The following is a 12,309-nucleotide window of genomic DNA, read 5'->3' as shown; positions in this document are numbered from 1 at the left end:
ACATTCACTGCTCTGCTCTCCAGGTTCCTGCTGCCGCATATATCTGTCTGCCCAAATTAATGTAAGGAAGGATTCCGTTTTGATGTAAAATTATCGTACCTTCTGGTTCTGTGAAATGAAGCTGCTTCTACGCCATAGTTACTGACTCATGCTAATAAAACAGTGTTGCCGCCTCACTTTTCTTATCTGTAAAATGGGAATATTGATGTCTACTTTGCAGGATTTTTGCAAGGCTTCAATGAGAGCACGTGGAAGGACCCTGGCTGGAATATTGTAGGTCCTCCCTGAGTACTTTTTTCTTCCTGTCTCTCAACTTGATATATGAAATTTAGGCACTTAGTTGCATTGTTCTTATATTTTTTGCTCTTATTTATATGTTAATCTTGCTTCCCACCAGACTGATTTTTTTTTTTGAGGACAAGTACTATTTCTTTTTTTATTTTCTGCAGTATATGTTCTTATAGTACCTTGTACCTTTTCTTCATACTTCAGCCTGTTTTATATTTATTTATTTGACCATTTAATTAGGTTTTCTTCCTTTCTGGTTTGTAAGCCTCATGAAGGCTAGAATCCTGTTTGATTTTGCTCAGAAATGTGTACTTAAGGCCTAAACTAGTGCCTGGTATGTAAAAAGTGTTCTGTAAATATTTGTGGAATGGATGAATGAATGATTGATTATTAGGTTAAACATAGTAGATTCTAAGCAAATACTTGTTCTGGGAAGGTTGAAACTACCTATCATACTCCTTCCAGATTTAGCCCGAAGCCTTGTAGGAGGCTGTAAAAAGTGTGCAGAATTTTAGCTAACACCTTAGATCTTTAAATAACAGGGTGTGGGGAAAAGAAAAAAGGTTTACCAAATACTTTGAAGTGGCTCAGTACTTAATATTATTTTAGTGGGAGCTCAGTAATGTTTATTATAAATATGTTATTATAAAGAACTCTTTACGTGTAAATTACTATTCTTACTTTTAGCTAGTATTTATAAGTATTAACACCTGTGAATACTAATATTATTTTAAAATTCAGGCTCCAAGGACAAAGCTGTCAAACATGGTTTGTTTTTCTTTCCTTTCCGAACTTTGCATAAACCTGATTGTATCGGAAGGGAGCTTTGGGGATGTGTGAGAACTGGGTGTGTCCTGGTCTTGGCAGTGCCGTCCACATTGTTGTACTCTCCATAAATTCTTGCTTTCCTGTCCCAAGTCCTCTGTTGGGCCGTCATTCATTCATCCCAATGCTGACTCTTTCCACCCTCCAGGATTTTGACGCATTGCTGATGCATGTCCTGACAGCTGAATCATTTCACGTATTGAATTGAGTCAGCATCTTCACCTTTGCTCTAATCAAATTACAATTTTATTTTAAAGTAATCTCACTGGATATCAGTCGGTCAAGTTCCCTATTATTTTCTTCAAATGTGGCTTACACGGTTGGACACACACACCAAAGGGAAGGGGAAAAACTCTACCTGTGTCAGCAATTTATGTTGTTCATTTGTTAGGTCATTTTTTTGTTTTTCAAAGCTGACATTTATGGAACATTTTCCATGTGCCAGGCATTGTGTGAAACATTTTATGTATTATCTCATGAGATGCTCAAGCTGTCACTGTGACAGAGCTACTATTCTTAGATTCATTTTGGGAAGGATTTTAAGATTCAGCAATGCTTTTTTTTTAAATTAAAGTATGGTCGGTTTACAATGCCGTGTTAGTTTCCTGCGTGCAGCATAGTGGTTCAGTTGTCCATATATATTCCTTTTCCTATTCTTTCCCACTGAGGCTGTTACAAGTAGGTATTGACTGTAGTTGCCTGTGCTCTACAGTATGTCCTTGTTTATCAGCAATGCTTTTTAACAACAGTTTAGCAGCTCAAGTTTACTGAACATCTGGAGTGTTCCAGACATTTTTCTATGTGTTTTTGTTTTCATTCACTCACTTAATCCTTAAGTCAACCACGAGGTAGGTACTGCTCTCATTTACCAGCGGAAAACGATGCACTGAGACTCACTTGTGGTTTCTCAGCTAGGAAGCGGCAAAGCCAGGGTTGGAATCCAGCATTCTGGCAGTCTGATTCTGTAGCCCATTGTCTTAACTGCCATCTTACGCTGCCCCAAGTTGCCAAGCTGGTACATGGTGGAGCCCGATTAGAGCCCAGGCCCCTGACTTCAGAGTGTGTGGCCCAGAGAATAACCTCAGCCATCTGGAAGAATGCAGAATGAGTTTATATTGTTTTTCAAGTTCCCAATGGTGCTGAGAGAAATCAACTTAATTTGGCATTGTAAGCATTTCTGTGATGTTCCTCCAGAATTACAACTGACAAGCTTTTGAGATAGTAGACTTAGGTGCCTAGCTTAGTTTTAACTTTTTTTCTTTCTTTTTTTAAATTGAAGTTTAGTCAGTTTACAATGTTGTGTCAGTTTCTGGTGTACAGCATAATGTTTCAGTCATCCATATACATACATATATTCATTTTCATTATATGTTACTACAAGATATTGAATGTAGTTCCCTGTGCTATATAGTAGAAACTTGTTGTTTACCTGTTTTATATGCAGTAGTTAGTATCTGCAAATCAAACTCCTAATTTATGTCTCCCTATTCCCTTTCTCCTCTGATGGCCATAAGTTTGTTTCCTATGTCTGTGAGTCTGTTTCTGTTTATAAATAAGTTCATTTGTATCTTCTTCTTTTTTTTTTTTGGATTCCACATATAAGTGATACCATATGGTATAATTTTATTAACACCAGATCTTATTTCTCATATTTGGTCTGGCTCTTTAAGTGGAAGATACAGAATGTTTTCTGAAAGTCACTTTTAGTATAACTGATGGGGAAATGTTTGTACTCTCCAGTGGCATGTTTAGCTAAGCCCTTGGGTACCACATTGGGTGGAGAATGCTGTATTATATCTAGATTCAGTAAAAAGACTTGTGCTTAGAACTACATCATTAGGATGCATAGCTTTAGGTTTCAGTGACTCTTCCTACCTTTGGTGACGGATGCTTGTGGCCAGGAAGTCAGTAGCAAAGAAGGAATTAACGTTGTAAATATCCTGGCTCAAACCAGATCATATCTTACAATTCAGTGTTTTAAAATGGTTTTCTGCTCTGAAAGTGTTAAGCTGTACAGACACATCCTTTGTCTTTTACAAAAGCTTTGTGTTATTCTTCTCTAAGTTTTGGCTTTGGAGTCCTGTACTCATAATTATACGTATATATGTGCACGATACAGAAATACATACATGCAAGTTTCTGTCTCTCTGTTTTATACTTGACAGTGCTGTTTTTATACATAATAGGAAATAAGGTTTCAAAATGGATTTCATTTTTTTCAGTATAATGTTTCAAATTTGAATTTTGGATTTCCTTGACCCTTATGTTTAATTTATATTAATATCCTTTGTATGAAGCATAGGCAAGTTCACAATTAGTGAGGTGTACTACATGCCATCACTGGATTTTATCGTACAGATTATAACTTTAATTATAAATGCACACTCTTTATTACTCTTGGGATTAGAGGCCATTCCACTGTACTTACTCAGTCCTGTGTCACTCTCAGGAGCTTAAGGTCTTAAATTTAAACCTCCCAGCTGAGGTTCAGAAATAGCATCTCTAAGCTGGCCTTGTAACATTGGACTGACTCTGTTTTGTATTTTAAATCTTTTCTTAAAAAAAGTTTAATGATGTCTTTGATGTCAGCTGTAAGTTGTGAAATAGCAGACATAGGCTTAATTGATGTTAATGTGGTATCTATTTAATTTGTTTTTAAACCTCATAGCATCCTGTTAAAATAGCTGCGGTTTCATTTCATTCTGAACTGATTCCCATTGATGTTAATCCTCAAATGGAAAGTAGATAGGTCATTTTTATCCCTTGTAAAAGTAATGGAGGCGGGGAATGGGACATGACCTTCAATTAACTGAATACTTGAAAATAATGTGTTCTTTTATTGAAGGTTTTTTTCTTTGGTGGGGAAGGGTCAACCAAAAGTGTAAGTGCTTGCTGAAAAATCTGTAATCCCATTAATTTATTTCTCTACCTTATAGTTGTGGCATAAGTGAAAATAGTCTTTTTGAAGATTTTTGATGCTCATACTTTTGAACCTGGCTGAAAATTGGGCTTTAACAATGTTGACCCTTGGGCACATCCTGAAAGTTTGTTTCATTAATTACTTTTTATCAGATTATGATTTTATGATTTGCTCCTTGTTTTAAAAGCCACGTGCAAAAGAGAAGCCAAACTATGGTTATTTGAGGGTTTTAAGTAGATGGCCTTTGTTTAATTGAAGTTTGATATTATTAAGATAACATTGTAAAAAAATCTCAGCAAAAACCTTTGGGTTTTGCTTTAAGTTGGAGACTCTGTATTTATTAGCTTTTGGGAAAGGAAAACCGGAGAGATCTATGAAAGAATAATAATAAGTACATGTTGATTGTCCAAGCTGGGAAGAATAATTATATATTGTCATTATTTAAAACTTTAATTTACCAACCTACCATTGTTCCCTCATTACAGGCTAATTTTATGCTGTTTAAGTTTTAAAACCTGTACATACTTGAAGGAAAGTCAGTCAAAACTTCCTTTACTTTTAGATTACAGCTTTTCCTAAAGGTTACGAGCTAAGACAGTTTACCCGTTGCTCTGGTGCTGGTGCTGGTGGTTTTGCTGTTATTCACCACAATCATGGCCATCAGCAGCATCATTACTGTTACTAGTGTGGGCACTGGAGTAAGATAAGACTACTTGGGTTCAGATGCTACCTGCAGCCCTTGATAGTGGGTGATGTTGGGCAAGTGACTTAGCTTTCTGGGCCCCATGTTTTTCATCTGAAAAACTGGGATATTAACAGCGGCCACTCATAAGGTATTCTGAGGATTAAAGGGGATAATGTGTGTCAGGAGCTTAGTACAGTGCTTTGCAATAGTAAATGTTCGCTAATCATTGTCGTCATTCTTTTTGCCTTGAAGTATCAGTACTGACCTTTTCTACCTTTCAGTTTGTTGTTTAATTGATACTCACATCTTGGTCTCAATTCTTTTGATACTATTTTTATCGATGTAGCAGTTCTATGAGACATGTTTTGAACTTAAAAAAAAGTGCTAATAATTAGCAAAGTGTTTTTTGATCTTCCTAATACATTGCAAAGAGTTCTAAAAGCAGCCAACTCTACGTTCACTTATTTATAGCTGAGGCCAAGAAGGAACGTTTTCACTGTTGTAGGTATTGCCAGGGACCTTCCTTTGCTTGAAAACCAAAAGTTTTCACTGTTAGCTTTAAATAAACTGAGAGAGAGAAAGAATTTCAAAGGTGAGGGAGACGGAAAAAGGATTTTAAAAAACAGTGGTTTTCATCTGTGGTCACACGTTGAAATCACTTGAGATGCTTTTGTAAAATACAGATACCTAGTAGAGGAAACACACCACCATACCACCACCATCATCAACAACTAACGTGTTCTGAACCCATACTTTGAATATAGTAATAGGGTAAATGGAATGGTCAGATATTTAATACTTATTTTAGCTAACATGTCAGTTTCTTACTTGGTTATTTACATGGAACTACTTTGTGTAACCAACATGGTTACTTAGGTTCAGTTCATAGACATGAAGTCTAATTTTATTATTTGATTCTTTATAAGGATTTATAGCGGTCTCCTTGTTTTGATGAAAATATTGTTGGCTATCTCTCTGATTTTGGGGACATGTCAAAGGCAATTCCTAGTAGAAGCATAGTTCCATGCATAAAATAGGATTCTTTTTAGGTTTTCCGAAATACATGTGACGTGTAATGCTACCTGTATCTGTGTTTAGAAGTAAAGTTGGTGGCAAGGGTTTGGGCAGACCACATGGACAGGCAATTAGGCATTTTACTGTGTGTACTGACATACCACGCTTCAGTCCTTCAAGGCTAAGTCAACTTAATATTCTAGTGCTAAGCTCTTCCCAGTGCTGTGAGACTAGTTTTCTGTAAATATATTGTCACATGCTTATGCATGTACAATCTTATTCCATTTTGTTGAAGTTTTAGAGGCTCGTGTGTGAGGGACTGATAGTGACCTGAATGGGGATTTGTTCACCTTAAGGCAAGTTCTAAAGGATGAGGTGAAGGGGATCAAAGACCACATTTACACTCTCGATCTGTGCTGGTACCTTTATTTTTTTTGTGAGAGTAGGGAAATGGATATAAAAGGGCTAAGTGAGTAATATCTTAGGACATTTTCAGATGAAGAGCATTGTTAGTTTAGAAGGATTTTTTCCCCAGATCTTTTGGATGGAAACAACCAGTTATAAATATTGTTCATTAGGACCTCAAACAGTGTTACTGCTTAGCTTCCAATGCAAACAGGACCATTTTATAGAAACTTTTATCTACATACATTTAAAAAGCCTATGTCTAAATAAGTTATCAGCTCACATTTTTTTTTAAACCAATCTACCTTCTTCCTGTGATGGTGTGGCTAATGAATAATGATGCCAGCTTTCTTTATTTACTTTGTTGGCATATTTGCAAGGGTGAATTTAACATTTTGATTTTCAACAATTTCAGTTGACTGGAGTCCTAGAGCACCAAACCCAAAGGACATTGGGCTCATGTTTTATTTCTTTTACCTTTGCTGCTTTCTGCTTTGCAAAGTATTGACTGAGTCAGGCCCCAAGGGAAGATGGGCTGATATTGGATCTATGATTCTCTTAAGTTCCAAACTTTAGATGGAATGGAATCATAGAAGCTGTTGACTAGGGAAGAATGAGCTTCTGCTAATTATAAACAAACAGTCAGCCCTGGAAATCATAATGAGGCTGAGAGGAGGTGTGGGTGTGTGTGTGTGCATGCATGCGTGGGTGCATGTGTGACTAAATATATATAGCACCCATTGACTGTTCTTTAAAACACAAGGAGAATCTTTGTCTCTTAATCTGAACTTTCATCCTCCCTCTAGTGTTGAATTCTGTGCTCATTTTTGCATTACTTGTTGCACTTATAAATTTTAACATTATTTGAGTAAGAGCGCCTTGGAAGTGAGAGTAATTATTTCCCCCAGCTTAATGATAAAAATTTGCTAAGAAGATGCTGGGAGATGGCAATAGAAAAGGCACGTGTGAGAAAATGACTAATGCTCAAAAGGAAAGAGAAGGACAATACAGTGAGAAATACACCCTCCAAGAGGACTGACCACTTTAACTGGTCATTACATTATTTTCTTGGGTGAGAAACATATTCTGGAAATCAGCTTAATTGTAAGAGTTGTTCCAGAGTGATGGAATCCAACCTTGTGGACCCTTATCAAGCTATGATAACTAGATCACTTATTCTTCCCTTTAAGCAAATACTAACATTGGATGGATGGGTTGTTGTGCTAATGACCTTCATGGTATTATATAACCACTTACTGATTCTTCATTATTTATGGTTATGATTCTGTGTGATCCCTCTCCTGGGGGTAGGGACGGCCTGTGCAGGCCAGCGGTTCCCATGGGAAGAGAGACGGCACAACTAGCATCCACTGCCTGGTTTGCTTTGGGATTCTGTGATGACCCTTAATTTTTCTAGTTTACATTTATTTCGAATGTCTATAATTTTTTTTCCTTCCATCTTAAGTTATGAAATGTTTAGATTTTCAGGGGGCTCAGACTTGGGAGCTGGGTAGCTTTGAGTTGTTAAAATCTTGTGTTACTGCATGTGGTCACAGTGTACTGCTTGTCTGATCTCTTCTTTTTGTCATTTATGAGGTTTTCTTTATGACCTAATACCTGACACTGTTTATAAATGTTTCTTTAAAAAGAATATTTGTATCTGCTTCTGGGACTGATTCCACAGACATTAAACTTTTATCACTGGAACCTTCTGCGCTACTCAGAGAGTGTTGCTTCTCTGATCCTGGCCTGTCTTACCTTTCCACATTCTACCTTTTCATATCCCACTGGGAGTAGGGAAATGAGGGGAAGAGGGGTGGGGGCAGCGTAGCCATGTCGGGTAGTCTGAGGGCCAAACATTATAGGAAGAGCCCTACGCATGCATGGACTGTTGCTGGTTAGGCCATCCTTCAGCATGAATTCAAACACAATTTTAAAAAGTTGTTGCCATAATGGAATTGGCTCTTTGAGGACAGCTTTCCCCATTTTTCTTTTGGTCAGTCATAATTATTTAAATTCTTTAGCTTAGAAAAAGGAGGTCATTTTAGAGGAGTTTAGTCTGTGATAAAGGAGAAAGCAAAGCTTGTTGCTATATGAGTTCATCTCTGGGGAATGGGCAGGACGGGTTCAGCATGACACTTTATGAATGAGGGCATGTTGGAAATTAATTGGTTGATTTCTTTCTGCGTCCTTCCTCTTTTCTCTGTGTCATTACCCTATTTTATGGAATACGGAGTTACTCTTGCGTTCCACTGAGTCTGACTGTTGCACAGTGGTGAAGAGTTCAGGCTCTGGGACCAGTTTGCCTGGGTTTGAATCCTGTCTCCACTGCTTATTGGCTCTAAGACTCTGGGCAAGTCACTGATTCTGTGTCTTGGTTTTTTCATCTGTCAAGTTGGAAATAGTAGCTGCTATATAGGATTGTTGTTGGGACTAAATAAAATGTAATATATGTGAAGAGCTTAGAGTAGTACGCAGTACAAGTACACAGCAGTGCTTAATAAATGTAAGCTAGTATCATTATTCCACTGGGCAGGTGGATAGCCTGTTTCACATTTGTCTGTGACATTATGTCAGTTTGGATAAATAAAGAATAAATTTAAACTAATATATTTTTAAAAAAGGACTAAATGTTAGCTGTCTGAATTTTTAAAAAATAGCCAAATGTGAATCTCTTGAGTATTACTGCAGTGACCACAAAGATTAATCATTGTTGTCACTACTTCAATGATGGTTTGCTTTTTGGAGGAAAAGCTGTCATTTATAGATGCTTTTATAATTCATATGTGCTGAATTCAGGAGTTCTCCATGTACATGGTCTGGTTTTTAAGTTTTATTGAAATTATTGTATCAAAAATAGGATTAATTAAAATTTGTCCTGAAGACTTAATATGCCTTTTCTTGTTTCTCTGTGCAGCAGCAAAATTCCCATTCAACTTTGAGGTATGGGATCTGATTTAGAACTTAGAAGACTATAGTAATTAACCGTGATGGTCCCTTACACATAGTGAGCCCTTGGTTAAGGATACATAGTCATCTTGATAAGCAGCCTTGTTGAGTGTTTGAATTTGTTTATATATTTATTTAAACAACTGAAACAGATAGCAATTAAAGAAAAGGCTTGGTCTGTCTAGATTTAGTTCTTATAAAGCTAGGTGTTTTGAAAGTGATTAGGTCTAGGGGCATAGAATAAGACATATTTCATGGCTTGACTCAAATCTGAAATTCTTGGGGACTGTAAGATATATTAGGGCCTTTGGGGATTTATGGGAGTGGTGGTGGGAGGGGACACTCACTGGATGAGAATAATTTCTGAAGTTACAAATTGTTTTTTGCTGAGTAGCAGTGGTGCTACAGACCTTCAGAAATATCCACTGCTTCTTGTTCCCTTATTGCTGGTGGAGAATCCTGTACTTTCAGATGTCCTGTGCATATCCTATAGCCGATGTCAGTAAGCACTGTTTTGGGGGAATTATCCATGAGGTCCTGGGTCCTTGTGTTGGCACTTGGGTTGTGGGATGTGAGGAGAGGAAGGGGGTTGTGGAGAGGAGTCATGTGGATTCTGTGGATAGGAATCTAGCCCTCACTCCTCTCTTCTGGGGTTGCTGGAGGCTGTAAGATGGGTACTATTAGCCATGCACTTACCTCCAGGGAGCAGGTGGCCCACACTGTGAGGCTACTGTGAAGCATTTACTGGGAGGCTGGCAACTGCAGATTGTTGCAAGTGCCTGGCCAAACATTGTTAAAGTCCTTATTAGTACAGAAGGAATGTGGGAGTGTGGTTAGAGACCAGGTACTGTGCCCAACTTCTCAACTCTTTCAATAGGGGACCTCCATGATTGTCTCTAATTTTCTTTTTGAGAAATGGAGAATAATAATCTGAGGCTACCTGCTTATCTTGAAGAGTGTTCTGAGGATGAACGAGTTAATCGTCTCATCGTGGAGAAAGCGGAAGTTCTCTTGTCATAATTGCATTGCCTTTCCAGGGAAGCTTCAGTTTGGTGGAATAAAGTAGTGGAAAGAAGGAGTGGAATGAGCCATCTGCAGCTTAGTTGGTGTCTTTCAAGTCCAACTCAGGGTCAGATTTCCAGTCTAGTGGAGGAATTTTTTTTTTAACCTAAAATTTTTACATATTTTTTAGAAACCAAACCAAACCAAATGTCTGACCTGCTGTTTGTAGGAAAAGAACAGATGTTTATTCTGAGAACATATTAACAAAAATGTTAGTGGTTTTCTCCCACCGTAAGGGAAGAAGATGGGTTAAAAGAGAGAGCAGAGATTTAAGTAGTTTGCTCTTACTGCCCCATTCCTGACGTGCCCTTTTTGAGAGACTTGGTATTGCTTCATTTTATTGATTTTTCAAGTTTCTTTGAGAAAGAAACTTCATGACATCAAGCCAAAACAAAAGAAAAAATACAAACACACACACACACACGCACACACACACACACCCCAGTTGCTTTAAATACCAAGGATGTCAGCATGAAATTAAAATGAATCAACTGACATTTCTGCTTTGAAATTTTTTAGTAAAATTAATTTAAACCAACAGTGAAAACTTCTGTCTCTACCTTATAATGGAAAGTTTGACCTTTTTCAGTGTTTTTGGCTTAAGGGTGTTGACATTGGGGTGTTTTTGGTTAAAATTTGCTTCAACTCTCTAATGGCTCGCGGGATCTTGGTCAATCTTTGGTGGCGAAATAGCAAATACTGTCAATTGTGTTGGTACCATGTAGTTTCCAAAGACAAGGTCTCTGAAGCAGTGGGTGTGGTATCCCCTCCTGCCCATGTGTAACTGTTAAAAAGAACACTGTTGTCATGTGAATTCTTATTTTTTTGAGCTTGCTTTTGAAGTAACTTTCACAGAGAATTCCTGTTACCTAGAAATTGATGACAGACTTACACCATTTCCTTTTTTTTTCTTAGACGTTCCATCCTCAGAGCAGCCTGAACTGTTCCTAAAGAAACTTCAGCAGTGCTGTGTCATTTTTGACTTCATGGACACGCTATCTGATCTTAAAATGAAAGAATACAAGCGCTCCACTCTTAATGAACTGGTGGACTACATTACAATAAGCAGAGGCTGTTTGACAGAGCAGACTTACCCCGAAGTAGTTAGAATGGTGAGTTTCTTTTTTTCGCCGCGGACACTTTTAAGCACCTTCCCTAGGGACTCACAGGTGTACTGATTGCAGAGTCAGGTCACTGGAGGTCACCTCCACCAATGAGAGCCAACCTTCTGAGAGCTAAGCAGAAGTAGTCGGCACAATACTAGAATTTGAAGAGCATGCTTTCATGAGAATGAAATCCAGAACTTTTCACCAACAACAGTATTGGAGGAATCAATGACTTCAAAATATGAAGCCGAGATTGCCAGGGTGTTACTGGATTTCTGGCACTGGAAAAAGAAAAGACATAGGAGACTCAACAAAAGTTTTAGATTGGTGTTTGAAAAATATGCAAGCCTGTTGGATGTCTTGATTTTTTTCTTTTCCTCTATTCGTTGTGGTATATTAGAAATGGCTTAAACTTAATATTAATTTCGATTTGTAGAATCTAGAGAAAGCCTCTCTTGGCTTGATAAACTAATCATCCACGTTATAAACTTAAAATTGGGAGTGATGTCTTTCATTATTTTTGAATAGCGTCTTGTACTTTGTGTGGTCGTTAAGAGTTATGAGGAAAAACATTATTAATATAATACAAGTAATTATGTTCTTATTGTATCAATAATTATATTAGCTTTTCAAAAGCTGAGCCAAATATGGTTTTCTGTTAGGTTTCTGTGGGAAGGTTGCCTTCCTTGGCATCCTAGAAGATCTTGGGTCTAGGGGCCCTTGCTATTTGGAGGAGATGGGGCTGGCCTACTAACTTGTGAAATCATGCTGCAGAGATCCAAGGGGGTCATTGCGTCATTGCAAAGCCCACTGGCCCACTCTCTGTGTACTGATGAATATCTCCCTAGCTTTTCTGTTTAACTTTTGTCACTTGCATTCTACATGTACAGAAAAGAGACATCTGTGTTGGAGAAGAGATGGTTAAAAATGAATAGTTCAGATTTGGGAAGGGACCTGAATTATCACAACTTGAGAAACTATGACAGATAGATGGTCATTTCAAAACAACATCTAGTATATTTCTCAGCCCCATGTTGGACTGTATATTGCATTTG

General features: G+C 37.7%; 1 protein-coding gene across 3 annotated transcripts in view; it reads left to right on the top strand.

Moving 5' to 3' along the window:
* PPP2R5E (protein phosphatase 2 regulatory subunit B'epsilon) overlaps positions 1 to 12,309 on the top strand; it is a 132,333-nt gene that overhangs the window by 57,486 nt on the left and 62,538 nt on the right. For all 3 annotated transcript variants that reach the window (XM_006206977.4, XM_006206976.2, XM_072963184.1), the window contains one exon: positions 11,064 to 11,260. In XM_006206977.4, coding sequence (XP_006207039.1) covers positions 11,064 to 11,260 — 197 coding nt within the window. The remainder of the gene's footprint in view (positions 1 to 11,063; positions 11,261 to 12,309) is intronic.

This window comes from Vicugna pacos, chromosome 6, assembly GCF_048564905.1.
Source record: "Vicugna pacos chromosome 6, VicPac4, whole genome shotgun sequence".
Taxonomy (NCBI): Eukaryota; Metazoa; Chordata; class Mammalia; order Artiodactyla; family Camelidae; genus Vicugna; species Vicugna pacos.
Note: the sequence above shows the minus strand (reverse complement) of the source record. Positions and strands in the feature narration are given on the sequence as shown.